Below are 27,964 nucleotides of genomic sequence, written 5' to 3' on the forward strand. Positions count from 1 at the left end.
TCAATATGTGAACATTCTCTAACCCAAATCATATCTCAATATGTGAACATTCTCTAACCCAAATCATATCTCAATATGTGAACATTCTCTAACCCAAATCATAACACAATATGTGAACATTCTCTAACCCAAATCATAGCTCAATATGCGAACATTCTCTAACCCAAATCATAACACAATATGTGAACATTCTCTCTGCAAAGGTTGACTTGAATGATAAAGTGAAGCAGAGCAAAGTTAGAGAAGGTTTAGAACAGAGAACATTCAGGCGAGGACTAAAGAAATTGCATTGGGGCACATTTGTGGTCATCTGTGACATTTGAATTTCTTCATGTATCAAACCATATATTTCACTTGTATATTACCTATGGTGTTCAATACATCCAAATACAGCAGTTTTGAGCTTTTTTTCATAAAACAATCTATGATTTACAGTTTTATATGACAATCGCTCAGTCTGCACCCCCTAAAAGGATCAACTGCAATCTTAGAAAAATATTAGCATTTACAGATAGATAGATTGGATTCAGTTTAGCTCAGCGTTGAGTGCCGCACCCGGCTGTATCCGACTGGAGTTCATGCCTAAAGGGAGTCGAAAAGCACACAGATTGAGAGCAGGAAAAGGTATTGCAATACTTAAAGAGTTTGTGAATTGATGGTAAAGAGAAAAGCAGAGTTTTCCTGAGAGTGAGTGAAGTACTAAATGGACTTGATGAAGGTATTGTCAATATAACATCCATCAATGGAATTGGAATTTATTCTTCTCTGCTTTCCACTCGTCACAAGCCTTATGTGCCTCTCTTCTCTTTGCAGGGCCTGTATATCTTCTTAGTGTACGCTGTTTACAACAGTGAGGTAAGGAAATATTCAATCCATTGCCAATGCTGCTGTCAGAATATCAGAATGCATATTTGTACGGTATGTGAGGCTGCCAGCCTTTTGGACAAACCAGTGGGTGTAAACACTGCTTCTCATTTAGGTGAGGAATGCCATAAAGAGGATCAAAGAAAAGAGAAAGGCCTTATCTTTCACGGTGAGTGTGTAAAAAGCACACAGCAGTGATCAGGTCCATCAGTAGAGTACAGAAAATAAATTCCTCTTTACAAATGTTCGTTTTAGTGCAAGTTCGACTTTGTTTTTGTTTGGCCAATTTTTCAGCCTAGTAGTAGTGTAGTCCATATATCATACTTTATGATGAAGTCATTTCTGAAGTCGCTTCTGAATGAGTTGTGGTGTATTCTCAGAACTGTTCCCAGCCAACCAGCTTCCTACCTTCCCAGAGGGCCCCGATGACGTCCTGGGGCCGCAGTCCACCGACCCCCTCCAGCCCCGAAACTAGTGAAACCTCTGGACCCCCCAGCTCCACCTACACATCGTTGGTCATCAAGAACGGTAGGCTGGCAACCTTGGACTGATGTGTGTGTACTGCTTGTGACGTAACTCCATGTTACTTCTGCCGGAGGTATTTTGTGAGGATTGCAACACATAAATGTGTTTGGTCTCACGTAATATCTTATTTAAAGGAAAATGTTTAGAAGTTCAAAAAGAGGAAGGAATGGGAATGTACACACAAATGCCTCAGATTGACTTCAGGATTCTGAAAAGCCAAAAAATTTTCACAACCAACTCTTAATACAAAGGCGTGGCCAGTGGCGCCCCGTCGCTAAACTACGACACGGTAGGTTTCCGTCAAGCGTCAGTTTTGGACGTGTCTTTTATAAATACTCTTTAACCAGAAGGGTGGACTATATTCTGCAGAGAGAGATACTTTTAGAATATGAATATTAGTTTATAGAGCAAAACAAAACTCTCTGCTAGCTAGTAGCTAGCTGCTAAAGGGCTAGCTATCGACAAATTGGTAGTTCTTGATTTAGGTCATTTTATTTATTTTTTATATCCCATGGTTAAACATACAGTGGACCTTTGTCTACACTTCTGGCAGTGCGAGTAATTACAAGCACTGTTTACATGAGCTCCAGGAGCTGACCGGCTGGTCTCACACCCATGAAAGGGTATGAATGTTAGTTAGTCCTGATGGACAGGTGGTACCTTCATGGTAGCTCCTCCCATCAGTGTGAATGTTAGTTAGTCCTGATGGACAGGTGGTACCTTCATGGTAGCTCCTCCCACCAGTGTGAATGTTAGTTAGTCCTGATGGACAGGTGGTACCTTCATGGTAGCTCCTCCCATCAGTGTGAATGTTAGTTAGTCCTGATGGACAGGTGGTACCTTCATGGTAGCTCCTCCCATCAGTGTGAATGTTAGTTAGTCCTGATGGACAGGTGGTACCTTCATGGTAGCTCCTCCTTTCACTATGAATGTTAGTCCTGATGGACAGGTGGTACCTTCATGGTAGCTCCTCCCATCAGTGTGAATGTTAGTTAGTCCTGATGGACAGGTGGTACCTTCTTGGTAGCTCCTCCTATCAGTTTAAATGTTTGTTAGTCCTGATGGACAGGTGGTACCTTCATGGTAGCTCCTCCCATCAGTGTGAATGTTAGTCCTGATGGACAGGTGGTACCTTCATGGTAGCTCCTCCCATCAGTGTGAATGTTAGTCCTGATGGACAGGTGGTACCTTCATGGTAGCTCCTCCCATCAGTATGAATGTTAGTTAGTCCTGATGGACAGGTGGTACCTTCATGGTAGCTCCTCCCATCAGTGTGAATGTTAGTTTGTCTTGATGGACAGGTGGTACCTTCATGGTAGCTCCTCCTTTCACTATGAATGTTAGTCCTGATGGACAGGTGGTACCTTCTTGGTAGCTCCTCCTATCAGTGTAAATGTTAGTTAGTCCTGATGGACAGGTGGTACCTTCATGGTAGCTCCTCCCATCAGTGTGAATGTTAGTTTGTCCTGATGGACAGGTGGTACCTTCATGGTAGCTCCTCCCATCAGTGTGAATGTTAGTTTGTCCTGATGGACAGGTGTACCTTCATGGTAACTCCTCCCATGAGTGTGTGAATTGGTGAATGATGTCATGTAGAGTAAAATAACTTTAAGTGGTCAAAGACTTGAAAAGTCAACATTGACTTTTAGTTTAAGTCTGTGTGTGTGTGTGTGTGTGTGTGTGTGTGTGTGTGTGTGTGTGTGTGTGTGTGTGTGTGTGTGTTGTATTAGTAGTATTTAGTTTATAGCAGCCCTACTGCATTACTTACATTTACATTACAGCAATCTGTCCTGCTATAATAATGATAATTTAAAAATATACAAGGCTAATTAAATATATAAATTATTAAGAAAGAGAAAGGACACAACACAAAGATCTGCATACAGAAGAACCACACGTCAGTGGAGTGAGATTCTGTTCTTTTGTCATTCACATTGTTTGTGTTTTCTTTTCCTTGTGTGTATTTTTTAACCTCTTAACATTCCTGTAAAATTTGACGAAAAACGCCTATCCAGGTATACCCAAAGTAAATTGCAAGCTGTACTTGAACTATTTGGAGTAAATACATGGTCTTGGTCTCTTTTTAAAGGTAACAATCTGAAGCTTTTTTCCCTCAATAGTCAGAATCACTTTAAGTGCTGCTGACACTGAGTTATATGAGTTTGAACACACTAAAGTATAAGGTTTTTATTTCCGTCTGAACATTTCTTTGTAAATAGATGCCTGTAGATGACTATAAATGGGACTTATGGACTGGAAAACACAATGGGACCATAGCCTGAAGCCTTTTCTAGTCTAAGTAAAAAGTTGATAACAATATCACAGAAAATGAATATTTTACACATGTTTTTCTAATGAAATGTCTAGGCGTTTTTTCATTTTGAGACTGAAAATATTCCTGATATATATATATATATATATATATATATATATATATATATATATATATATATATATATATATATATATATATATATACTATATACCTATTAAAAAGGCGTATAGTCTCGCAAACTTATATAGGTACTATTCATATATACAACCAGTATTGCTGACACAGAGAAAATGAAATATAAATGCCTTTTTATGCTAATTTACACTTCAGACTGAAGCTCTACAGCAGCTGCCTCTTCTCATCAAATTGAAGGCTGTTGGGATTATTTGCTCCCCCTCTTCCCGCCTATCTTTGTTTAGGCAATTTCATTGGAACCGTTAGATTTCGGCGGACATTTTGATAGCGAGTTTGTAGCTGTGCTCCCATGCAAACATAACTTTCTGCTAAAAACGAAACTACTTTCATTCATAACTTTCAGCTGCAATGGAATGATGCAACGCCAGTTGGTGCATATTTATAGATGTAATCACGTGTTTTGGACTAAATCTTTTATGGGATTTATTTTTATTGGACCTTTACGACGTAACAACGCCGTTTTTGTTGGAATATTATGGATTTATGGATCAATATGAGGCGTGATCGGTGAGTTGTCTTGATTTTCAAATCGCTTGTTTGTTTGTGGTTGTCTGACAAAAGTATTGATTGTAGCTGCTGTGGTGGTCTGATCTTGAAACGAAGTGGACAGCTGGAATCACAAGAATCGTGGGTTTCCAGAAACATATGGCACTCGTACCGAACTATAAATAGATGTACAACGGAATGTACAAGGGAATGTACAGTGTATAGTTGAAATGGACGCCTGCGCGACAGCAGAACGTTAAGAGGTTAAAGCTGTCTTTGTTGTGTGATTAGCGCTGCGTGTTTGGTCTGACCTTGCATGTGATGGTCCTGAAGGAGAGATGCAAACTTAAAATACAAAAAGTGTATTTTGTCTTTCAGAGAGCTTCAGAAAGGAGAGCTTCGTGAGTTTCTCTTTAAAACCTGCATCAGGAAACCAAGTAAGTAACACACTGTGTGGATTATCAGTGCATAGTTGTCATATTGTTTAAAATGACTGAGTATTGTGTCTTTTTATTTAAAACAGGTGGTCCAGCTCACAGGGTTCAAGCCATCAGGTACAACTCTAGCATCCCTCGATACTGGTGTTGAATCATTAAAGACTTGAAATGAAAGATAGACGGTAAACATTATTGATCCCACAGGGGAAGTCCAAGCACCGCATTCCAGAGAACAGCAGCTGCATGTAGATAGTACAAAGTTTACTGAAACAAATACTCACAAAATAGATACAAATAAAGTGAGGAGACAGGAAGTCTCAACTAAATAGAACAAACTGCTGGAGAGTGTGGACATGGATGTTGAGTAAAGTGTCTTTTTCTGCAGATAAACAAATGTCCAGAGGAGTGCAGTGATGGTTATTGTCCAGTAGCATTTTTGGTGGTGATTGAATCCAACCACCGGAAAGCAAGCTGTCATCGTATGGATACATAGAATGTACACCTGACACATGTTTCATATCAGCCGCTTGCAGAAAGACACAACGCCACATGGTAAAGTAGTGACGTGGTTAGAAAGGTTTATGCAACAGAAAAAGATCACGGCGTGTGTTTGAATAATAACGTGACAATGTCACGTAACAAGAACAGCAGTCTGCTGCGTCGTTCTCTCTAAAGACCTCAGAGAAAGGAGTCCTACGTCTAGATACTAATGTGGGATCTGGTAAAAAGAAGTTAACACAGAGGTGTGTGGTGCTTTGTGGTGCTGTGCCATGTAATGTATAGTGACCTCATTAGAAAGTGAGTGAAACTTATTGACTGACTATCCCCCTAAAATAACTGGCGTGCATTTAAAGAGAAAGGAATCACCTGTCAATTAAATCTCAAGTATTTTAAAGGTTCATGCTGCAAGTGCTCTATCAGGATGTGTCCAAATAACATGTCTACACTTGAAATGATGAAGGCAAATTACCAGCGTACGTTTTGTAAGATCTTAAGTAAAGAGGTACAAATGAAACACCAAAGTATGGTTTGCATGTTGTACTACCTTCACATTAGCAAGTGCCTTCTTCATTCCAAATGTGGATTGTCACAAGAAACGTTATTCCTTCAACATCCACCTGCGGCCTCCTCGTGTTCAGAAGGCATTCATAAAGTAGATATTCACTCATTCATTCAACAAGCTCTACCTGCCTTCTCTTTGTCTGCTTTTCATTATATGGAGTATTTTAAAGCAGCCTTGAGAACAAAAACAAAAAATATGTAATTGCATTGCATTGAAATGTGTCATTTGAATTGACTGAATTAATAACAATCATGTTTCTTGTTGTTATAATCAGCACAGGGTTGCGTAACAGGGGTTCAGTGAGGAGTAAAAGTCTGAATGCGGTGTTTAGAGTATTCCTATTTTGTTCTTCATTTTCACAAACACAGAATAGATTATTTTTCTGTCGTGACAATAATTGCAAAGGCATAGAGTATTTGTAGAAAGCATCATCTAATAATGACTTGAGTCTAAATTGACAACTGACCAGAGGAGAAGGAGCAAAGGGTTGTGGTCCGTCTCTGTTTACCTGCACCGTGTGCAGCGCTGTGTGAAAGCTGCCCCGGACGCCTTTTGTTGTTTGAATGTGCAGGCGAACACAACAGATGGTTCCCATATTTCCAGAGGGTCAAGTCACTGTCAATGGCTCTAAATTGCCTGGCAGTAGGGTAGTAAGTTTTCAGATTCATTAAATGTTTAGCCGTCTGTGAAGCACGCCTGATGGATGGTGTTGGAGTGTGCGGGGCGCTGCGGGGTGCTGCGGGGTGCTCATTGTTGACTGGCGAGACAAAGGACAAGTTCATTCCCTTAATCAGGAATGGCTGGCTATTCACGCTCATCAGCCATTAGCCACTCCAACACCTGCTCTCTCTCTCACTGCCTTTCATTCCCCTCCTTTCTTCTTATCTCTTTGTACACAAACACACTCTAAGTCCCGTCATGCTGAAACATCACAGAGCCGGGACTCGCGGCTAACGCCTCTTACTTCATTTCACCGCAGGTTGTTGAGCTGCAAATGGAGAGGATCCTGATACTCAATGACAACAAGCAGGCGGCACGCTAGACACGTATAGATCTCGTCTGAGGAAGTCACTGTCTGCCACCACACACACACACACACAATCTGCTGGGAGGAAGAGTATGAATAGAGTAACCATGAAGGCAGGATGAAGAAACTCCAACGTCTCTCAGCGTCCTGCTCACTGTTTGTTGTATATTGTATCTAACCATTCATACACCAATGGCGATCCATACACAGGAGCAATTTGGTTAAGTGTCTTTCCCAAGATGGAATAGCCAAGCCGGGATCGAACCGCCGATCCTCTGATTGAAGGACGACCCTGCTCTACCACTGAGCCACAGTCGCCCAGAGAGAAGTGTCGCTGACGTTGTTTTCAGCTTGAAAGACATTATTTTCATCTGCTTTGTCGTGGGTGGAGACAGAAATCTCAGCATCTGAAAACCCTTCCTTTACTCAAGTCAAGTACCAGTGTTGTGTACTTCTAATGAACGTAGGCGTACCTCCACCACACAGACACTAAACTAAACGTATGTTTATGTCTGGGCTTCATTCTCACTCTTCTGTCCTACTGTGTCCTGTAAATTGTTCAGTAGTATTTCAAGCCGACCACAAAGAGCCTGTGGCCCCTAATAGTGTGATTCATGACATGTCGTCTATAGTTACCAAGCTATGTTTTAGAATGGACGAGCCTGATAATGCCTTCCTGTATAGTGTGTTTACAGTCTTAGTGCTGCATTAAATAAGACTACAACAGACATGATGCTGTGAGGGTCAAGTCTGTCACGTTTTCAGAGATATTCTGACTGGAGAAAGTTCCTCTGTTCCTCTGGTCTGCAGTGTCTTGTGTTGGCTTCACACGCTGCAGAACTGTCTTGTTTCTCCCTTGTTGTTTCTCCCTTGTGTATTAAAAGCAGCAGCCATTGATGCACTGCTAAAAGCTCAAACTGTTACAACATGCTGAATGTCTGAGAGGGTCCGTGTGACTCCAACCCAGTCACCAGAAACAATACAAACCTCCTGATATGTTAATTAAGTGTGGATCTTTGTACTGCAAGAATGTCCACATTCAACCAATGCATGGTTTGCAGAACCCAGCTGGTGACTGTTGGGCTTGCACTGTAGACATCCTGGCCTACCAGGAGTCATGCTGTAGTTACTGATGTATTCCTTAAAAGAAGAGTCACAGGTCTTTGTCTTTGTTACTGTTTTCGCTGTAATGGTCTAAAATGAGTTCTCTCCGTTGTGGTGTGAGGCAGCGACGTTTATTTTGGTGCAAGAAGTCAGACTTTCACATTTGTGTCTGTATCTTTCATTATGATTGCAGTTCATCTTCTTAGTAAAATGAAATATATATATATAATACTAACTGGTTCTTCAAAAGACGACAACAGTACTTGGCACATCACCAATCAAATTGCAGCGGGGCAACAGGCTTCGGGCCCATTGGCATCACATGTACTGTTGTTGGGCATGTGTCCGCTAGTGTTTCCTTCTCTTGGCGAAGGTGACATTGTGTGTCCATCCTCACACAGCAATACAAATACCATTTAAAAACTATTCAGTAACCTTGAATTGTAAAATAATGAATCCACATCATTAATCCAGAATTGTATTAATACTAAAGACAATGCAAAGGCAAGTGGGACTTGGACCCCTCGCCTCTAGTCATAACACAGTATTCTTCCACATGATCGGCATGTTCTGCACGGAGACATTTGAAAAATAAATGAATTTCCCTCTTTTTTTGTTCCACCATGAAATGTAATCAGTTCTTAAAATATGACAAATAAATCACAGCATTAAAAACATGTTATTCCTTACAGATGTCACAGTCTCAAGACTGATGTTGATTTTAGACTTTACAGTATTAGACTTTACAGTATTTGTTTGTAAACCTGATGTTTCAGAATGTAAGTGATCATGTGTTTGTGTTATAAGTCGGACGAGGCTAAACAACAGCCACACTATGTTGTGATGAAACTTCTGTTTATGAGCTCTGTATCATTTGTGCACAACTGATGAATGTTGTGAAATAATAGCCGACACACAAGTGGAGCTTTACTTCACTGAAATTTATTGGTTTGATGCTATTACAATAAAATATATTTAAAGAAGAAAAGTATTGGTCACTTTCTCTTTTAAGAGAAAAAACACTTCAGTTTAAGACGGGACTGTCAACTCACAGGAAAATAAAAAGTCAACAGAGAGCAAAAACAAAGGCAATATCAAGAGAATCAGTTCCACAACAGTAGCGATTTGACCTCAACATAAAGCGGAGAACTTGTTCGGTTGAAAAGTATCTTCATCTCGCAGTAGATAGTCACTTCACAACATAAATATACTGTACAGTGATAACACACAGCTGTCTCAGCTGGAACACCAGGGTGTGTGTGCATGTTTTGCAGCAGACATTAAGTTAAGGCAGGCGGAGTGATTGTCTACGATACCTTGAAATGGATGAACAAGGAATGATTTTAAATGTCCACAGTGAGAAAGTTGAGCTGCACAATATTACCCACACTGGTCTGACCGTGTCTTTGTTTTTCAGTTGGTGACAGTGAAGATCCGTTATATTGTGAACATCGCTGAGAGTCATGTGCTTTAAAATCGGGTGCGTCACTTTTCAAGAATCCGACAGTTCAGTTTAGGGAAAAACATTCGTGTTACTTTTCAACATAAGTGCCACAGATAAATCACCGACTGCTACAAATACACCACGGGGAGGTTTCTGCCACCGTGTCTGGGGCGATAAGGCCTGCAGTGTGGTGCACTGTGTCTGACAAGATATTTTGTTAAAAATATATAAAATATACAGGAATATATCAGAGTATTACTGACCCATGATGTTTACACTCATCAACCTGAGAACTAAATTCTGTAATAAACCCTAACTTGTTGAATTATTCATAATGGACATACGTCGGTCAAATAATTAAAAAAAAACTCTGGTCTGGTGTTGTGCTCTTTGACGACTAATTCCACCTTTTTTAGAAACAATCTAGCTAGCTACTAAACTACACCAATCAAAAATAGCGTCAGAGTTTTTTTTTATATATGTCAGGTGTAGATGACATTGATAAAGAATAGGAGTTGAACATACATCCTCATTATATTCAACACTGCAGTGTATGTTGTCATTGCTACGGTCTGTATAAACTAAACCGCCATGGCGGGTGAGGTTTTGACTAAAACGAGCAGCGGAGTAGAGCCATTACCAAGCGAAGAGGATCAGAGTAAATTAAATGTAATGCTTCATCCACACACTCTTCTCACAGTGTAGGAAAGCACATTGCTAACCAGATGAGTGACAGCTTTGTGTGGTGTAATTAGCAAGCTAGCTAGAGATCGCTAACTAGCATACAGCTGGCTGGTTAGCTAGCTTGCTAAGTCCACCTTGCTTTAATGCTACACTGGTTACAGAACATAAGCTGAACAGTGAGCTGGTCTGCTGGCCCCGCCGCCTCACTCCCGGCTGCTAGCTCGCTAACTAGCCGTCCATCTGTAGCCATCTGTAGCCTTTAGGAAAGTAAACGTGCCTTCCCATCAAGGGATGGGGTATTTTTTTACTAAAATTAAACCCAAATCCTGATCTTCTCCTCATCTTAACTAAATATTGGTCGAACCACACGTGTAATTTAAGACACAGACCCTGTGTCTATGTCATTATTCTGCACATCAGCACATTAAAGTGCAGCACTAATGGCTAATGTTCATGTTGCTGATCTGGGAGATGAGGCTGTCGGGACTGGGTCTTGTTTGAACACACCTGACACACAGTCTGTATACAAGCTCACTGTGTGAAACCATCAAACACAAAGTAGTCAGTCTTCAACCAGCAGACTAATGAATGACGAGGCCCACTGCACCATGAGCGCTTTTGTTTTAACCACCAACACAATGCCAACCTGGCGGGTTCACAGTGATACAGCTAATCAGTGTGCTAAAGAATAATGAGTGAAACTCAGCCCGCCCGTTTCAGTGGCAAACACACACTAACACACTGGTTCATATTTAACATGCTGTGTATTAAACAGACCGTGTGAAACCTGTGTGTTGTGTTCACTGTTGTGTTCACTGCTGCTGGTTGAGATGAACAACAACAAGAAGGTGTTCAGTGAGTCTAACACAATATCGAGGGGCAGAACATCAGCTAGTTCTTGGTGTTTTTTGATGATGGTCGTTACAAATCTTGAAGGAAACAAAATTACATTTTTCTTATACAGCTGCCAACCTGCACCAAATGTCAACAAGGCATGTTTCCAATGGGTTTGAGACAGACAGGGTCGGAAAGTCAGAAAGTATTGACACATTGATGGTTTCATGGGATTTGTTGACAATAAGAAGAAAAGAAAAAAAACATTAACATTATTTACAGAATGTATAAGTTTGGAAAGTAATTTTCACTATGGGTAGCCTACTAAAAACCATCTCTACAAGCAGCTTCAGTCCAAAACATATCACTATCAGCACACACTCAGATCATACAAGGTGTGAACATGACATTTTAAGAGGCATTGACCCATAAACAAAACTCATTTTACAAAGAAACTTGAACCGTGCCGTCTCTGTCTGGCTCCTCGGTGGAGACTGAGGGGCAAACACGGACGTAACGTCCTGATGTCATTCACACCTTTACTTAACGAAGGGAAAATGCCGTCTTTTCCGATCATCTCGCTCTTATCGTTTGCACATTGTGTGTCTTTTTTTCACTCCTCTTTCTGCTCTTCAGTCTTCAGTCTTCTGGCTTCCTTTTATTTTTTCATACATAATGCGTCGCTGTGTACAATTGTTCCTCTTTTTTCATTCTCCCCACTTCATTGTCTGTGTCCATCTTTCTTATTTATCTATCTCTATCTCTTTCATTTTCTCTTTCTTGTTAAGGGTATGATGAATAACTGTATAATGTGTTTTTCGTAACATGTCTGGCTTCTATGTATCAATATATTAACGTCTAAATAGATTTGGAAAAAACTATATTCAACCCCATAGGGCTTTCATATTTATTTATTTTTAGATTGGTGGCAAAAAAGGACAAATGTAGAGATACGGGCAGCGCTGGTCAGTGTGTTGAGTTATCCTGAAGCCTGTCTTCATCTAAAAATAATAATAATAATAATACTAATCTAGGAACGGTGTTGGTGAACTTGGAATCATAAACTTGCATCTAACATTTGGATCAAAAACGACTCATTTAGGAAAAAATCTGTTGTGAAAAGTGCACATTAGCTCACCCAGCAGGCATTTAACTGCTGTTCCCACACAAATTGTCCCATTGGGTAATGTGACAGTGTGACATCAGCCCACGCAGCACCAGATTTTACAATAGAACTCCTAAAGTGGCATTGGAGACAGTTTTACAGTCATGTCAGAGCGATTTGTATGTATGGATGTTTAAAAAAGGATGCAGGTTGCAGCTCTGGGCCTCAACAGTCACATGTTGTCATGACTGTTCACACTGCTGCAGGTTGAAGCTCCTCTGAGTCTAAATGGTTGCTGGGCAGCTCTGTGGGACGTAGAAAATCTTGTCGAGGGTTGGATTCACGCGATATTTGGTGGAAGAGGATATAATGTAACTCTACAGGCAGATCAAATTTTATATTTTTGAAAACAAGGTAGAAAATCCAGTTTATAAAGGTCACAATAATGTAGCTCTGCAAGGATATGAAAACATTAACAAATTCCAAACTCTTGGAACATTTTTTCCTCTCCAACTCAAACAAAAGCCCTCACGAAGATGACCCACTACGAAGCTGTCTACCGCCATTCCATCACCCTTTCCCTCCCACACACACAGTTCCACCAAGAGAACCGACACGCGACGGCGCAGCCGCCCGCGTGCGTCCCTCACACGCACGCCCGTTTGGCGTGCAGCATCTCGATGAGCAGGTTGTTGCAGGGCACCTCTCCGCTCAGGTGCATGTAGCACAGGTAGTCCTCGGCCTGCGTGCTGAGGGAGCGGAGCTCCGGCAGCCGCACCACCAGCTGGCTGAACTTCTCCTGGAACTGAGGGTAGCTGGACAGGGTGTACTCCAGCAGAGCCCCGTTCACCTGCTCCTGGACGCCCTCCACGAATGCCTGGTCCTCCAGCATCTTCACATCTGCACACACACACACACACACACACACACACACACACACACACACACACACACAGGAAGAACAGGGATCATGAAATATGAATCAGCTGATAAGTGGTCCAAGACACTCTCAATCCAGAGACGTCCCGGCGCTACAGTGGCCCAACGCTTCAACACATGACGCTCTATGCTAGTAGCACACTCGGCCGCGTCACATGATGCTTATTACATAGAGGCTTTTAGAAACAAAAACGTAGGTTTACTCAGTTCTTCATTTTTAGGTTTACTTACCGAACAAAAGTACTTAGTTAAGGTTCAGTAGAAGACTGTGGTTTCGGTTAAAACAAATAAGTAGTTTAAGTAGAATAACTATGTTTGTTACGTAATTGCCGTTAGCTAGGTACAGAAGTTAGCTAGAAAAAAAAACTACAGTGAAATAAGTCAATGTTATGATTGGTTTCATTGGAGACACCAGCAGTGGTCTCCTGGGTGAAAGTCCCTCCGGAGACTCTCTGGCTCTTTGTACTCGTCTTCGTCTCGGACGCGGCGGTATCAGACGGCGAGCCTGACTAAAGCTGACTAAAACGCATCGCGAATGTTACTCTTGCCTGAAAGGGGGCGTGGCTTATCTCCGTAAAACAGTCACCGTTTCCGCCATCCACCATGGAAATAACCACTAGTTCTGCTTTATACTTGTTGTGTAAACTCCACATACGTGGGAACATCAAACTCCATGGTGTCTGGGTTCATAATATTATCCGTAGACCCACAGCAGCGTCTGAATGAAGCCGCTACCAGCGCTACTTCAAGACCAGCAGCAGTTTGATTCAGGTGACGAGGGGCGGAGCTTCTCAACTCTGATTTTTCCGCAGAGTTGGAAAATTTCACGAATTCGCGCCGTGTCATACGCAATTCGCGCAATTCCCAACCATTCCCAACCTGTGCATTGACTTTGCATGTAATCTACTCGCGGGTCAAATTCGCAACGCATTTGCTGTGAACGCAGCATAGCAGTAAATATTCTGTGTACCTTGCTTTCTTTTGTTTTAGGAATTTCCCAATATAAATGACTTCCTATCCAATCAGAGGCAGCTGTTCCATCTAAAGGCCCTCCTCACCTCCTTCACGCTCATTCTCAGCATTTACTTACACTTCAAATGTGGTTTATCAAACTGTGTCCCCCTGAATACAGTCCCGTATAAAAGGGTAACGTTGGATTTCAAAAGGTTAAAGATTACATGGAGAATACGCTAAAATATCACAAACGTTTGACACATGAGCCAAGAGGATTCATTGAGGCTGGTCTGGAGCCTGCTGGTTCTTCCTCTACTATACAGTGTGACGTAGGCGTAGATGTCCTGTATGACAACCTTACCAGATTAACAAGAAATTGGGATCTTTGAACTTGTTAAGCCTTTTAATGTGATCTATAAATATTTGAATGGCACTTAACCGTTGCTTTTTGAGTATTAAAGTCCATTCTCTTGCAAATAGTCATTATTATCTTGAGTTGGACTTGATGGACTAAGTTCTGTTCTCAAGCTTTCAGCCGCGCCTCAGTCCTCATCAGGTTATGGGTTCTATACTCGCTCACGCTTGAACACGTGAGCCGTCTCTTTCACAACGAGCACCTCTGATCAGATTCGTTTCTAGAAGGTTCCTGTTTTGCTTTGTTTAGAAAAGCTTCAAATCTACATATTTGGATAGAAACTAGTGTTCTGAAGGCTTTTAGAGATCATATACGTGTGCTCCATCTGCTCACAGATAATATTCAGTGTACAATTTGACCATTTTCTTCAGAGAAATCCCTTCAATTTGTTGGTATTGTTGGTGTTAGATTATATAAGTTTTATATCAGAAAAGGAAATATAGCAGTTCTAATAGTGCACGTAAACCATTCACTTGATTAAAGCTGGCTACCATATGTCTTGTGTGCTGCGTCTATACATTAGGTATGAACTAAGGTGAGTGCCTGCCGTGTGGGTGGCTGTGTGTACGCGTGTGTTTGTGTGAGACAATAGCCTAGCCCTGCGGTGGACCGGCATTCAGCATCAGCTGAGCCTATCTTGGAGAATCCATTCACACAGTAATTAAATGTTTTGAATCAATGTTCTGAATCATCTTTTCAAACTGCTTAAGGGCAATTAAATTACCCCCGACAAACCTGACTCTGAAGATGAGGGAGAGCGAGAGCAAAGAAGCCGCAAGCAAAGACACCAAATATTCTCTGCCTATGACAAGTGCTCTCCCCATTCAAAGGCTCTTTGTTCCCCGCTTGCCAGCGCTAAACAGCAAACACTTCTGAGAATCTGGGAGCCACATCTAGGCTCTCTCCATCTGCACGAGCCGCTACATGAATGTCGGTCTTGCCATCGAACGATAGACCATCCATTACGCCTCTTTTGAATGCCATTAGTGGACAATGGTGGAGGAGGATGTCTTTGTTAATGTTGGCTTTTGTCAACCCTAGAAATTTAATTAAGTGAATTTATTGGAGGAAAAAAGGCCACTTTGGAAAAATGCTCGTAACCTTACAGATAAATAGGTATTGCGGATAATCTGCGATTGTGACATTTTTTTCCCATTAAAATGTCAGTTTTGCTATTCAAATTCCGCCAAAGTACAGCATCAGCATGATCCCGCAGCCCGACCAAGCTGATTGATTCTCACATCAAAACACACCATTCTCCTGGAAACACAACACGAGCAACACGTGTAGCTCAGGCCTGCACTTAAGAGCAGATTCATCTGTAGATGAAGGTGACCTGCAAGGTCTGCAAGTCAATCAAAGAGCAACGGCTCATGTTAAAAAGAAGAGGCTCTATACTCGGTGCTGTTTTAGCCTGAGAAACAATGTGAGACTCATTTTCTAGTTTTCTGTTGAGAGAGAAGACATCTCCAAATGTTCAGAAGCATCTAAATCTGCTCCTTCGCTGCATGAACAACCCCCTTCATCATGAATTGGAGGCGTGTGGCAGCTGTTTACTATGAGCATAGGTTACACGCCACAAAACATTATGTATGGAAAGGTGTGTGCAATGTGCAAATACACGCCAATAATTGAATAGATCTGACCAAAAAATAATCTAATTATCATCACAACTCTATTTCTCTATCTGCGTTTGTATTTAAATAAAAAATCTTTTTTTCTTGTGTGGACTTGTACACATATATGTGTGTATAATAACAATATATTTGTTCCTATCTTGGTAAGATTTCTCTCCACTAATCAAGGGCAAAAATAAGAAAACATTGGTAAATCCCAGAAATCAATGGGTACTAACAAAATAAGAACACATTTTGGATGTGAATAAAAATAATTGGAGTACATTTGTTCTGATATTCCGTTTTGCAAGAGGCCCGACGATCTAGATGTTAGCATGAAGACAGCATCTCCTCTCAAAGTGCCATTCTGTCAGAGGACGATCCCCGACTATAACTCATGCTTTATTGTGTTTAACACTTCATCTGCTCACGCGACGCAGTAAACCAGGACTCACTGGGGTTGAACAGGAGGAGGAACTTCAGACAGGCGATCTCTCTGCGGTCCAGCTGCAGCGCCCGCAGCCGGGCTGCCAGCTCCTGACCCCTCTGGACCAGACTGCTCAGCATGGCCTCGGCCTGGGACAGGATGAAGGACAGCTCCACCTGAAAGGACAGGACAGGATGACTGACAGCTCCACCTGAAAGGACAGGACAGGATGAAGGACAGCTCCACCTGAAAGGACAGGACAGGATGACTGACAGCTCCACCTGGAAGGACAGGATGAAGGACAGCTCCACCTGAAAGGACAGGATGAAGGACAGCTCCACCTGAAAGGACAGGATGAAGGACAGCTCCACCTGAAAGGACAGGATGAAGGACAGCTCCACCTGAAAGGACAGGATGAAGGACAGCTCCACCTGAAAGGACAGGACAGGATGAAGGACAGCTCCACCTGAAAGGACAGGATGAAGGACAGCTCCACCTGAAAGGACAGGATGAAGGACAGCTCCACCTGAAAGGACAGGATGAAGGACAGCTCCACCTGAAAGGACAGGATGAAGGACAGCTCCACCTGAAAGGACAGGACAGGATGAAGGACAGCTCCACCTGAAAGGACAGGATGAAGGACAGCTCTACCTGAAAGGACAGGGAGAAGGACAGCTCCACCTGAAAGGACAGGATGAAGGACAGCTCCACCTGAAAGGACAGGATGAAGGACAACGTGTGACGGGGACAACGTGTGACGGGGACAATGTGACACAGGGACAACGTGTGACGGACACAACGTGACACAGGGACAATTTGACGGGGACAACGTGTGACGGAGACAATGTGACACAGGGACAATGTGTGACGGGGACAACGTGTGACGGGGACAACGTGACACAGGGACAACGTGAGACGGGGACAATGTGACACAGGGACAACGTGTGACGGGGACAACGTGAGACGGAGACAACGTGAGACGGAGACAACGTGTGACGGGGACAACGTGAGGCGGGGACAACGTGAGACGGGGACAACGTGAGACGGGGACAACGTGTGACGGGGACAACGTGAGACGGGGACAACGTGTGACGGGGACAACATGTGACGGGGACAACGTGAGACGGGGACAACGTGAGACGGGGACAATGTGACACAGGGACAACGTGTGACGGGGACGTGTGACGGGGACGTGTGACGGAGACAACGTGACACGGGGACAACGTGACACAGGGACAACGTGTGACGGGGACAACGTGTGACGGGGACAACGTGTGACGGAGACAACGTGACACAGGGACAACGTGACACGGGGACAACGTGTGACGGGGACAACGTGTGACGGGGACAACGTGTGATGGAGACAATGTGTGATGGAGACAACGTGACACAGGGACAACGTGACACGGGGACAACGTGACACGGGGACAACGTGTAACTGAGACAACGTGACACAGGGACAATGTGTGACGGGGACAACGTGTAACTGAGACAACGTGACACAGGGACAACGTGTGACGGAGACAACGTGACACGGGGACAACGTGACACGGGGACAACGTGTGACGGGGACAACGTGTGACGGGGACAACGTGTGATGGAGACAATGTGTGATGGAGACAACGTGACACAGGGACAACGTGACACGGGGACAACGTGACACGGGGACAACGTGACACAGGGACAACGTGACACGGGGACAACGTGACATGGGGACAACGTGTAACTGAGACAACGTGACACAGGGACAATGTGTGACGGGGACAACGTGTAACTGAGACAATGTGACACAGGGACAATGTGTGACGGGGACAATGTGTGACGGGGACAATGTGTGACGGGGACAATGTGTGACGGGGACAACGTGTGACGGAGACAACGTGACACAGGGACAACGTGTGACGGACACAACGTGACACAGGGACAATTTGACGGGGACAACGTGTGACGGAGACAATGTGACACAGGGACAATGTGTGACGGGGACAACGTGTGACGGGGACAACGTGAGACGGGGACAACGTAAGACGGGGACAACGTGTGACGGGGACAACGTGAGACGGGGACAACGTGAGACGGGGACAATGTGACACAAGGACAACGTGTGACGGGGACAACGTGAGACGGGGACAACATGAGACGGGGACAACGTGTGACGGGGACAACGTGAGACGGGGACAATGTGACACAGGGACAACGTGTGACGGGGACGTGTGACGGAGACGTGTGACGGAGACAACGTGACACGGGGACAACGTGACACAGGGACAACGTGTGACGGGACAACGTGTGACGGAGACAACGTGACACGGGGACAACGTGACACGGGGACAACGTGTGACGGGGACAACGTGTGATGGAGACAATGTGTGATGGAGACAACGTGACACAGGGACAACGTGACACGGGGACAACGTGACACGGGGACAACGTGACACGGGGACAACGTGTAACTGAGACAACGTGACACAGGGACAATGTGTGACGGGGACAACGTGTGACGGGGACAACGTGTAACTGAGACAACGTGTAACTGAGACAACGTGACACAGGGACAATGTGTGACGGGGACAACGTGTGACGGAGACAACGTGTGACAGGGACAACGTGTGACGGACACAACGTGACACAGGGACAATTTGACGGGGACAACGTGTGACGGAGACAATGTGACACAGGGACAATGTGTGACGGGGACAACGTGAGACGGGGACAACGTGTGACGGGACAACGTGTGACGGGACAACGTGTGACGGGGACAACGTGAGACGGGGACAACGTGAGACGGGGACAACGTAAGACGGGGACAACGTGAGACGGGGACAATGTGACACAGGGACAACGTGAGACGGGGACAACGTGTGACGGGGACAACGTGTGATGGGGACAACGTGTGACGGGACAATGTGACACAGGGACAATGTGTGACGGGGACAACGTGTGACGGGGACAATGTGTGACGGGGACAATGTGTGACGGGGACAATGTGTGACGGGGACAATGTGACACAGGGACAATGTGACACAGGGACAATGTGACACAGGGACAATGTGAGACGGGGACAACGTGTGACGGGGACAACGTGAGACGGGGACAACGTGTGACGGGGACAATGTGACACAGGGACAACGTGAGACGGGGACAACGTGTGACGGGGACAACGTGTGACGGGGACAATGTGTGACGGGGACAATGTGACACAGGGACAACGTGAGACGGGGACAACGTGTGACGGGGACAACGTGTGACGGGGACAACGTGTGACGGGGACAATGTGTGACGGGGACAATGTGACACAGGGACAATGTGAGACGGGGACAACGTGTGACGGGGACAATGTGACACAGGGACAACGTGAGACGGGGACAACGTGTGACGGGGACAACGTGTGACGGGGACAACGTGTGACGGGGACAATGTGTGACGGGGACAATGTGACACAGGGACAACGTGAGACGGGGACAATGTGACACAGGGACAACGTGAGACGGGGACAATGTGACACAGGGACAACGTGTGACGGGAACGTGAGACGGGGACAATGTGACACAGGGACAACGTGACACAGGGACAACGTGAGACGGGGACAACGTGACGGGGTTTAATATATTGATCATATTGATCATTTATCATGGAGCAAATGACGTGTTAGTCACTGTCAGTCATCTTTTACATAATAAAGTCTCCTTGTAAAAATTTTAAAAATACAATTATTTTATTCACATATGAATACAAATATATTCTTGGTTTTAGTTTCTTTCAGAGGCTGAAAGATCAAACCGTTCTGCAGGAAACATTACACTGTATGGTAGTACAGTTATGTAAAGTATAAACTATTTAATGTAAAGATGTTTGGTGCAAAGATATTAGACGCTCAAGTCTATAAAATTACTGTTTGTTGAACAGCAAACAAAAAAAGAACCTTAAGTCCTTTAATTCAATCGGCTTTACAGCCGCCCCGTTTGTGAAAGTGCAGACGTTGGGCTTCATCCATGTTCTCAATGCGTTGCGGTGCAGAAGCTCATTGTGCGATGGGAAGTGTGTGCGATGGGAAGTGTGTGCGATGGGAAGTGTGTGAGGGAGTCGTACCTCCTGGCCGGTCACCAGCAGGATGCTGTCTTCCTGTCCGTGTTGCACTTGTCTGAAGATGTGATCCAGGACCAGAAGTTCAGACCAGCAGTTATGGAGCAGCTTCATTTGATCTCCCACCTACAGGAAACACACACACAAACACACACGCACACACACACACACGCACACACACACGCACACACACACACACACACACACACACACACACACACACGCACACACACACACACATAGACAGGCAGACACACACAGAGAGAGATAAAAAGACGTTATCTTAATATAAGTCCACAGTCAGAGGTTTACTCTGTTCATACATGTATATGTATTTTCCTTTTCTTTGTTATTTACACACAACAAAATGTGTGTGTGTGTGTGTGTGTGTGTGTGTGTGTGTGTGTGTGTGTGTGTGTGTTACTGCCATGCCCCGTGTTGTGTATTGACGAGCATCGTCGTAGACCTCTTCAACCTGCTCACCTCTTCCTAACAGCCCCCCAGTCTCATCTGCTCGGCTCTGGGGGAGGGGTGTGTTTCTAGATTGAGCCGCTCGCTGCAATATTGTGTGCAGACTGAAGGACACACACTCAGTAATGCTGCAGCCACAGCTGCTAACAGCCCAGACACACATTCGTCTGACACCAAGCTGACAGGATTACTGTCCATCTGAATGAAACTATATATCAGCGGCAGAGGGGTGGGTCCAATCTGGTTGGCCGCGTCTGGGCCGGATCAGATGTGGGGGTCTCGGCGCGCGGTGATAAAGGAAGGGGTTAAGGAAGCAAGAGGTCTCTGTGACCTCATGCGCTTCCTCTTCAAGAGGAGTCGGACACTCTGCTGCAGCCAAGAAATCCCTCGGAAAAGAAACTCAGAAGTCGTGAACATGGAGCTCTTTGCGTCGTCTACATGTTTCTTTCTGTCCGCGTTGCCTCGTGGAATACGAGGGATACGTGGATACGTCAGGTTACATTCCTGTCAAGTGTCAGAGCCACGTTCTAATTTACAACCATGAAATCCAAAGCTCAGGGATTGTCAGCAGGAATAAAACGTGTGCGTCGTGATCCTGTCAACACGCCGATGACGCCATCAGGAGAACCGCCCAGTCGCCAGGAACTCTGTTGGCTTTCTAGCTGTCTGCCAACCGTACGTTGAACGTGCAGCGTGTTTCCGTTCGGTCTGACCCGTAACGTCGCGCAACGAGCAAAGCAAACGACCTGCTACGCATCGAGCCATGATTATTGAAAGACACGTGGTATAACGACGAGTAGCAAGCGACAAAGTCAAGAAAAAGTGGGAGGATCGAATTCATTCTTTCTCCCAGGAAACCACTGTTTGTGTTACATTATTAATTAAACACAAATTGTGACCTTTTTCTAACCATAACCAAGTAGTTGTGTTGCTTTAAACTTAACCAACCCTCTCACAACGTTGCGGCATTGTGCATTTCTGCAAGCGTCTGCAAAAATGCACCCTTAGGGATTAATGAAGTATATATGCATTCATTCAATGGGAAAATGTTTCTGCTAACTTGGTTCAGGAAGAGCTCCCAGAGAGCAAACTCATTGTTTTTAAGGTTTTAATTTCCCAGCAAGCTTCTTTCAATTTGCTAGTTATATTAACATCTATGCATTCGGACCTCTAAAACAAAAACAAATCCCATGAATTATATTATTATTCCCAATAACTGAACTCTAAATTGGCAGCATTTTTTTACAATTCATCCCATAGGCACGATCGACCAACCAACATCATCAGAGGCCTCAATATGGCCGTCACACTGACCAATGAATTAGCAGCATTTTGTGCAAATTTGTGTCTTATAACAATTTAGCAAACATAATAAATGTCACTAACACTGCAATACTTATTTTACTGGTTGGCCGATGACATGTTACTCCCCTTAGTTCTCTAGCTTCCACAGATGCTGAACGTTTCCATGTTGCTTTACACACGCTGGTGTTGTGATAGACATTTCATATCAGCAGAAATGTCTGGCATTAGTGCACAAAAATGTCATCTCTAAAATATATTTAAAGTAACAACCCTGTCTGTAAAAAGACCATGAACAGCCATTTCAATTCAACAATATCTGCATTGAGCTTGATGTAAGAGGAAGGCAGTACCAGAGAAGACATCTTTATAATCAGCTGATCAATATGAATGAGATTCGCAGAGCAGTGACAGCGTCTCCTCACTCAAGCTGTCCTCCAGTGGCAGCAGATACAGAAGAAATGTTTGGAAATTAAAATAGTATGCATTATACCACAAACATACAACATACTGGTAGCCTAAGAACAAGCTACAGACCCCAGACCGGCCTCACTGTGAAGCTGGCCTTCAGCCAATCCGCTTTAAGTACCTGCTAATTAATACGTTAACGCATCCTGAGGCTCCGCTGGGAAAGATTTCATGTAACCAAACAAACTCCTTATCTAAAAAGAGGACAAATATCACGTCTTTTCACAGTTTCTCCCATTTCAAATCCTCTTTCTATCGTCAAGCCTTCTCGCACACAATTTTAAATTCAATTATTCCTGCACGCCGCCTTTAGCAGCTGAACATGTGTGACGCTCATTGTGTGCACTTCCTCATCGTCCGCGTTCCACAGGTGAACGGAAGGTCAAACACAAGACACGACAAAGGCGTCCTCTGCAGAGCGCCGGAGCTTCCATTCTGCTCACGACTTAGCAACAATGTAGCCGAGAGCAGCGCGAGCAGCGGGGCTCACATGTCCCCGTTATCGCTGCGTGGAATGTAATTATCCCGCCCAGCTCTTTCTGGGCAAAATATGCACAGCTTTGTTCTCACGGTCTGCGCGCATGAGAATGACTTCTATGAAGCCGAGGAGGCGAAGGAGCTGCGAATTACAAAACACTCAGGGAATGTTTTAACTGAACAACGTGAACATGTGGAAATGACCTTTTGCACAATAAGCTGCCATATACACATCCATGTTTTCATTACTGCTAATGTCATTTTATTTTGAAAAAAAATACAATTTATTTTTCCAATCCCTGAGCTTTCAACTAAATATATTCATATTTTCTGGCATCTGAGAATTGATGAATTTCCAAAGATAAAATACCATCAATTACAATTTCCTACACACAAAACGTTTTGTGTGAAATAACTAACAATGTGCAGTGAAATCATTCAGTCAGATGTGTACTCTACGTTGTTAATCATAAGGCATTAATAAGTAAATTGATTTTGCTGGCTGGATCAAAACATTTGGCAGATTATGTTTTGTGTCTATTTAAGGTAAATTAAATGCTCATTATAATGGGCTTATAGCTCTGTATAATTATAGTTATAAGTACTACATATTCATAATGTTTTTTAACATTAAGACATAATGGTAATAAAAGGTCATGTACCATAATATTTCATAATTGCTGATCACTCAATAAATCGATTTTTACATGTAAATTAAAAATGTATTTTACGTTTTGATAGTTGTTGCATAGATTTAAGGGTATTTATGGGTAACAATGAGCATTTATAGTAATGTTACATTACTACATTATAATGCATTACAAAAATGACTATAATGTTTTATACAAAAATATTTTAAGAATCATAGAGAATCCCCATAATATATTTTGGTGCAAAGTGAAAACATTGTGTTGAGCAATTATTAAGTATTATGACACTTGACCTTTATTAGTCATTATAAAATAGTTTATAATGTGTTATGATTATTGTTATAAATCATTATGAATTTACGAGTGCTCACTATATTTATGTGCTATAAACAGATTATAATGCATCAGCGGTACGTTTACATCAAAATATGTAATAATTTTCAACATTATGATGAGAAACCCTTTACTGAGCGTCTGCACTCACAATGTTCTTACTGTTCTTGCATAATTAATATTCCTATAACATCCATCTTTGCAATAAAACGTCTGCGTGTAGCAGATACAGCATTATAAGTCTTTCACGGTCGTGTTCGTCACACATAAGGTTAAGGGTAAGTTTAAGGTTAAGGGTAATCTTAAAGGTAATCTTAAGGTTATGGTTACGGTTGAATTAATCTTAAGGTTAAGGGTAAGTTCAAGGTTAAGGGCAATCTTAAGGTTAAGTTTTAGGCTACGGTTGAGTTTAAGGTTACGGTTAAATTAATCTTAACGATAACCTTAAGGGAAAGGGTAAGATTAAGGTTAAGGTTAAGTTTAAGATTAATTTAAAGGTTAATCTTAAGGTTAAGATTAATTTAAAGGTTAATCTTAAGGTTAAGATTCATTTTAAGGTTAATCTTAAGGTGAAGATTCATTTTAAGGTTAATCTTAAAGTTAAACTGAACCTGGGAGCATGAGGTGTTAGCTGTGGTCCCGTACTAACGCCAGCAGGACGTGCTTCCTGTCCTCCTTCACAACCTGAACAAGCAGCTCTTGTTGCCGACTCTGAAACTGAAACTCGTTTCTCCAGCGGACTCGTGCGCTGCTCTGCGGCGTCTTGGCAGCAGTTATGATTTCCTCTCAACATAACTGGCAAAACAAATTAGTAAGAGCATATTTCAAGGGAGACACGGCTCGTCAAGCAGCGCTAAAAAAGCAGCAGTCGAGTTTCTCAGTGGGTTTACCACAAAAGAATCTTCTTTACAGTGTTGTCTTGTGCTCATGTTAAACGATAAAGGCTTGATTAAAAAAATATATAATATTCTCATTACTTAAGAAAAGATCTTCCTTCATTACTGAAGGCCGGTGTCATGCCTGTGTACATGTGAGAGAGTGAATGTTGAGGCGCTGAAGGAGGCTGAGACTGCATGTGACGGCAGGTACCACCTTTTGTGTTTCAAATATACTGCACATGACAAATGAAACATGAAATATGAGTTATGAATATGTTTTAACGCAGAAGCCCCGACACATCGGAGGATTTCTCAAATGAAAACTGGGACATGGAAATGAAAAAGAATGTAAAAGCAATGCATATTAGACTTTTGTGTCCATAAATAATCTGTATATTTTGGTGAGGATTCAAAGGATTGTATAATTCAAATAGATATGTGCATATAGCGCTTGCGTGATACTGAAAGATGAGACACATTTGTGGCTCTGCATCAGCGGTGCGGGGGAGGAGTGCAGCAGCAGAGAGATACCTTGTGCTCGTTGGCGTGAGACGATACGACGCTTCTCCTCAGCGCCACAAAGCGCTCTTTGTTTGTGAGACGGGAACAACAACAGTAACAACAGGACCGCTGGCGGCCGGCCAATAGAGGGCCACGGGCCCCACCTTGAGCCAACCGAAAAAAAGCTTTTATTTTGAAGGCGGCTCGCGAAGTTAAAAAGGAAGCCGCAATGTGCACAGATTTATTGTCAAAGGCTCCTGAAAATATGGTCATTTTTGTATAGGAATTAGAAACAGTAACGTGTTAGCACTCCGGGGAGAGGAACATGGTTAGTTAAAGATTAATAAATGTAATATATGTATGTTTTAAGGAAACAGTGTTGGCTCTGTGTGTGTTTAAGCTATTAATGCAAACAAGGAGAAAGCTAACATAATTATCGTATTTGTGCCTTTGTACACAGCTCTTACGTTGGTTTTGTGAATTTAGTGCCGGACTATCTTTCGGAGGGGTATGCGACAAGATATATATGTATATTAATATACTGAATTGTATTAATAAGATGTCCTTATTATGTCAAAGTGTTAAATATTTAACTGCAAAGTAGTAATGCGTGATGCCTTTTTTGCATTGAATGATACAGGGATGTTTGCTGAAACCCTACCAAAATAAACTGCCACGAGGACGGCTCATCCTGTGGATGTCCTCAGAAACTAGAAACTATCACCTCGTCTCAGACGTTGATTCCAATGCTGTGAGATCAGCTCCAGTCGTGACAGGAAGCGCCAGGACGCTGATGATTTAGCGAATGTGTTGGATCACAAGACCTTCTGGACGTTGTGTGAATGACCCGATCGTTACAAACTAGTGTTCATAAAACACACGCCTCTTCAATGTGTCAGGTTGGTTTTTTTTCAACCTTCACGTGTTCGGCTGATTTTCACCGATGTTAGTGATAGAGGGTGAAAATATTCCAGTTGGGTTTTAACATTGAAGGAGACTTTTCCTTCACAGGACCAGACTCACATGTCCCAGGAACATGTGGACCAAAGAGCAAGTTCATTATATGGAGGGAAATATACCCGACGTTAGTGATGGTGTTACTATTTTACCCCTAACCAGCGCAAAGCATTCTTGGTTGAAAAAAAGATGCATTGCAGAGCAATTTGAATGGATACTACTTTTACTTTTACCCCTGGAGTGCCTAACATACCCCCATTTGAGAACCACTGCTCTATTCGATCCAGAGGAACCCCACCAAATGTGATGACTCACACAGGAAGCTTGTTAAGTGAAGACTCACACAGGAAGCTTGTTAAGTGATGACTCACACAGGAAGCTTGTTAAGTGATGACTCACACAGGAAGCTTGTTAAGTGAAGACTCACACAGGAAGCTTGTTAAGTGATGACTCACACAGGAAGCTCGTTAAGTGATGACTCACACAGGAAGCTTGTTAAGTGAAGACTCAAACAGGAAGCTTGTTAAGTGATGACTCACACAGGAAGCTCGTTAAGTGAAGACTCACACAGGAAGCTCGTTAAGTGATGACTCACACAGGAAGCTTGTTAAGTGATGACTCACACAGGAAGCTCGTTAAGTGATGACTCACACAGGAAGCTTGTTAAGTGATGACTCACACAGGAAGCTTGTTAAGTGATGACTCCACAGGAAGCTTGTTAAGTGATGACTCACACAGGAAGCTCGTTAAGTGAAGACTCAAACAGGAAGCTCGTTAAGTAATGACTCATACAGGAAGCGCGTTAAGTGATGACTCACACAGGAAGCTTGTTAAGTGAAGACTCAAACAGGAAGCTTGTTAAGTGATGACTCACACAGGAAGCTTGTTAAGTGATGACTCACACAGGAAGCTTGGTAAGTGATGACTCAAACAGGAAGCTTGTTAAGTGAAGACTCAAACAGGAAGCTCGTTAAGTGAAGACTCAAACAGGAAGCTTGTTAAGTGATGGCTCACACAGGAAGCTCGTTAAGTGAAGACTCAAACAGGAAGCTTGTTAAGTGATGGCTCACACAGGAAGCTCGTTAAGTGAAGACTCAAACAGGAAGCTTGTTAAGTGATGACTCACACAGGAAGCTTGTTAAGTGATGACTCAAACAGGAAGCTTGTTAAGTGATGGCTCACACAGGAAGCTCGTTAAGTGAAGACTCAAACAGGAAGCTTGTTAAGTGATGACTCACACAGGAAGCTTGTTAAGTGATGGCTCACACAGGAAGCTCGTTAAGTGAAGACTCAAACAGGAAGCTTGTTAAGTGATGACTCACACAGGAAGCTTGTTAAGTGATGACTCCACAGGAAGCTTGTTAAGTGATGACTCAAACAGGAAGCTCGTTAAGTGATGACTCACACAGGAAGCTCGTTAAGTGATGACTCACACAGGAAGCTCGTCTTC

At 43.2% G+C, this 27,964-nt stretch overlaps 2 protein-coding genes across 2 annotated transcripts in view; one reads left to right on the plus strand and one right to left on the minus strand.

Moving 5' to 3' along the window:
• The window catches only part of adgrd2 (adhesion G protein-coupled receptor D2), a gene marked incomplete at its 5' end in the record, with an annotated part of 41,503 nt that extends 34,542 nt beyond the window's left edge, over window positions 1-6,961 (plus strand). Inside the window, 6 exons of the mRNA XM_079222998.1 lie at window positions 814-855; window positions 980-1,033; window positions 1,245-1,392; window positions 4,724-4,782; window positions 4,869-4,899; window positions 6,825-6,961. Of these exons, the coding sequence (XP_079079124.1) occupies window positions 814-855; window positions 980-1,033; window positions 1,245-1,392; window positions 4,724-4,782; window positions 4,869-4,899; window positions 6,825-6,832 (342 nt within the window). The 3' untranslated portion in view covers window positions 6,833-6,961. The remainder of the gene's footprint in view (window positions 1-813; window positions 856-979; window positions 1,034-1,244; window positions 1,393-4,723; window positions 4,783-4,868; window positions 4,900-6,824) is intronic.
• Window positions 6,962-12,689: 5,728 nt separating this feature from the next.
• The window catches only part of nr5a1a (nuclear receptor subfamily 5, group A, member 1a), a gene marked incomplete at both ends in the record, with an annotated part of 29,274 nt that continues 13,999 nt past the window's right edge, over window positions 12,690-27,964 (minus strand). The window contains 3 exons of the mRNA XM_079223017.1: window positions 12,690-12,943; window positions 16,423-16,570; window positions 20,484-20,603. Coding sequence (XP_079079143.1) covers window positions 12,690-12,943; window positions 16,423-16,570; window positions 20,484-20,603 — 522 coding nt within the window. The remainder of the gene's footprint in view (window positions 12,944-16,422; window positions 16,571-20,483; window positions 20,604-27,964) is intronic.

The sequence above is a fragment of the Taurulus bubalis genome (assembly GCF_910589615.1).
Source record: "Taurulus bubalis genome assembly, chromosome: 8".
NCBI classification, from domain to species: domain Eukaryota; kingdom Metazoa; phylum Chordata; class Actinopteri; order Perciformes; family Cottidae; genus Taurulus; species Taurulus bubalis.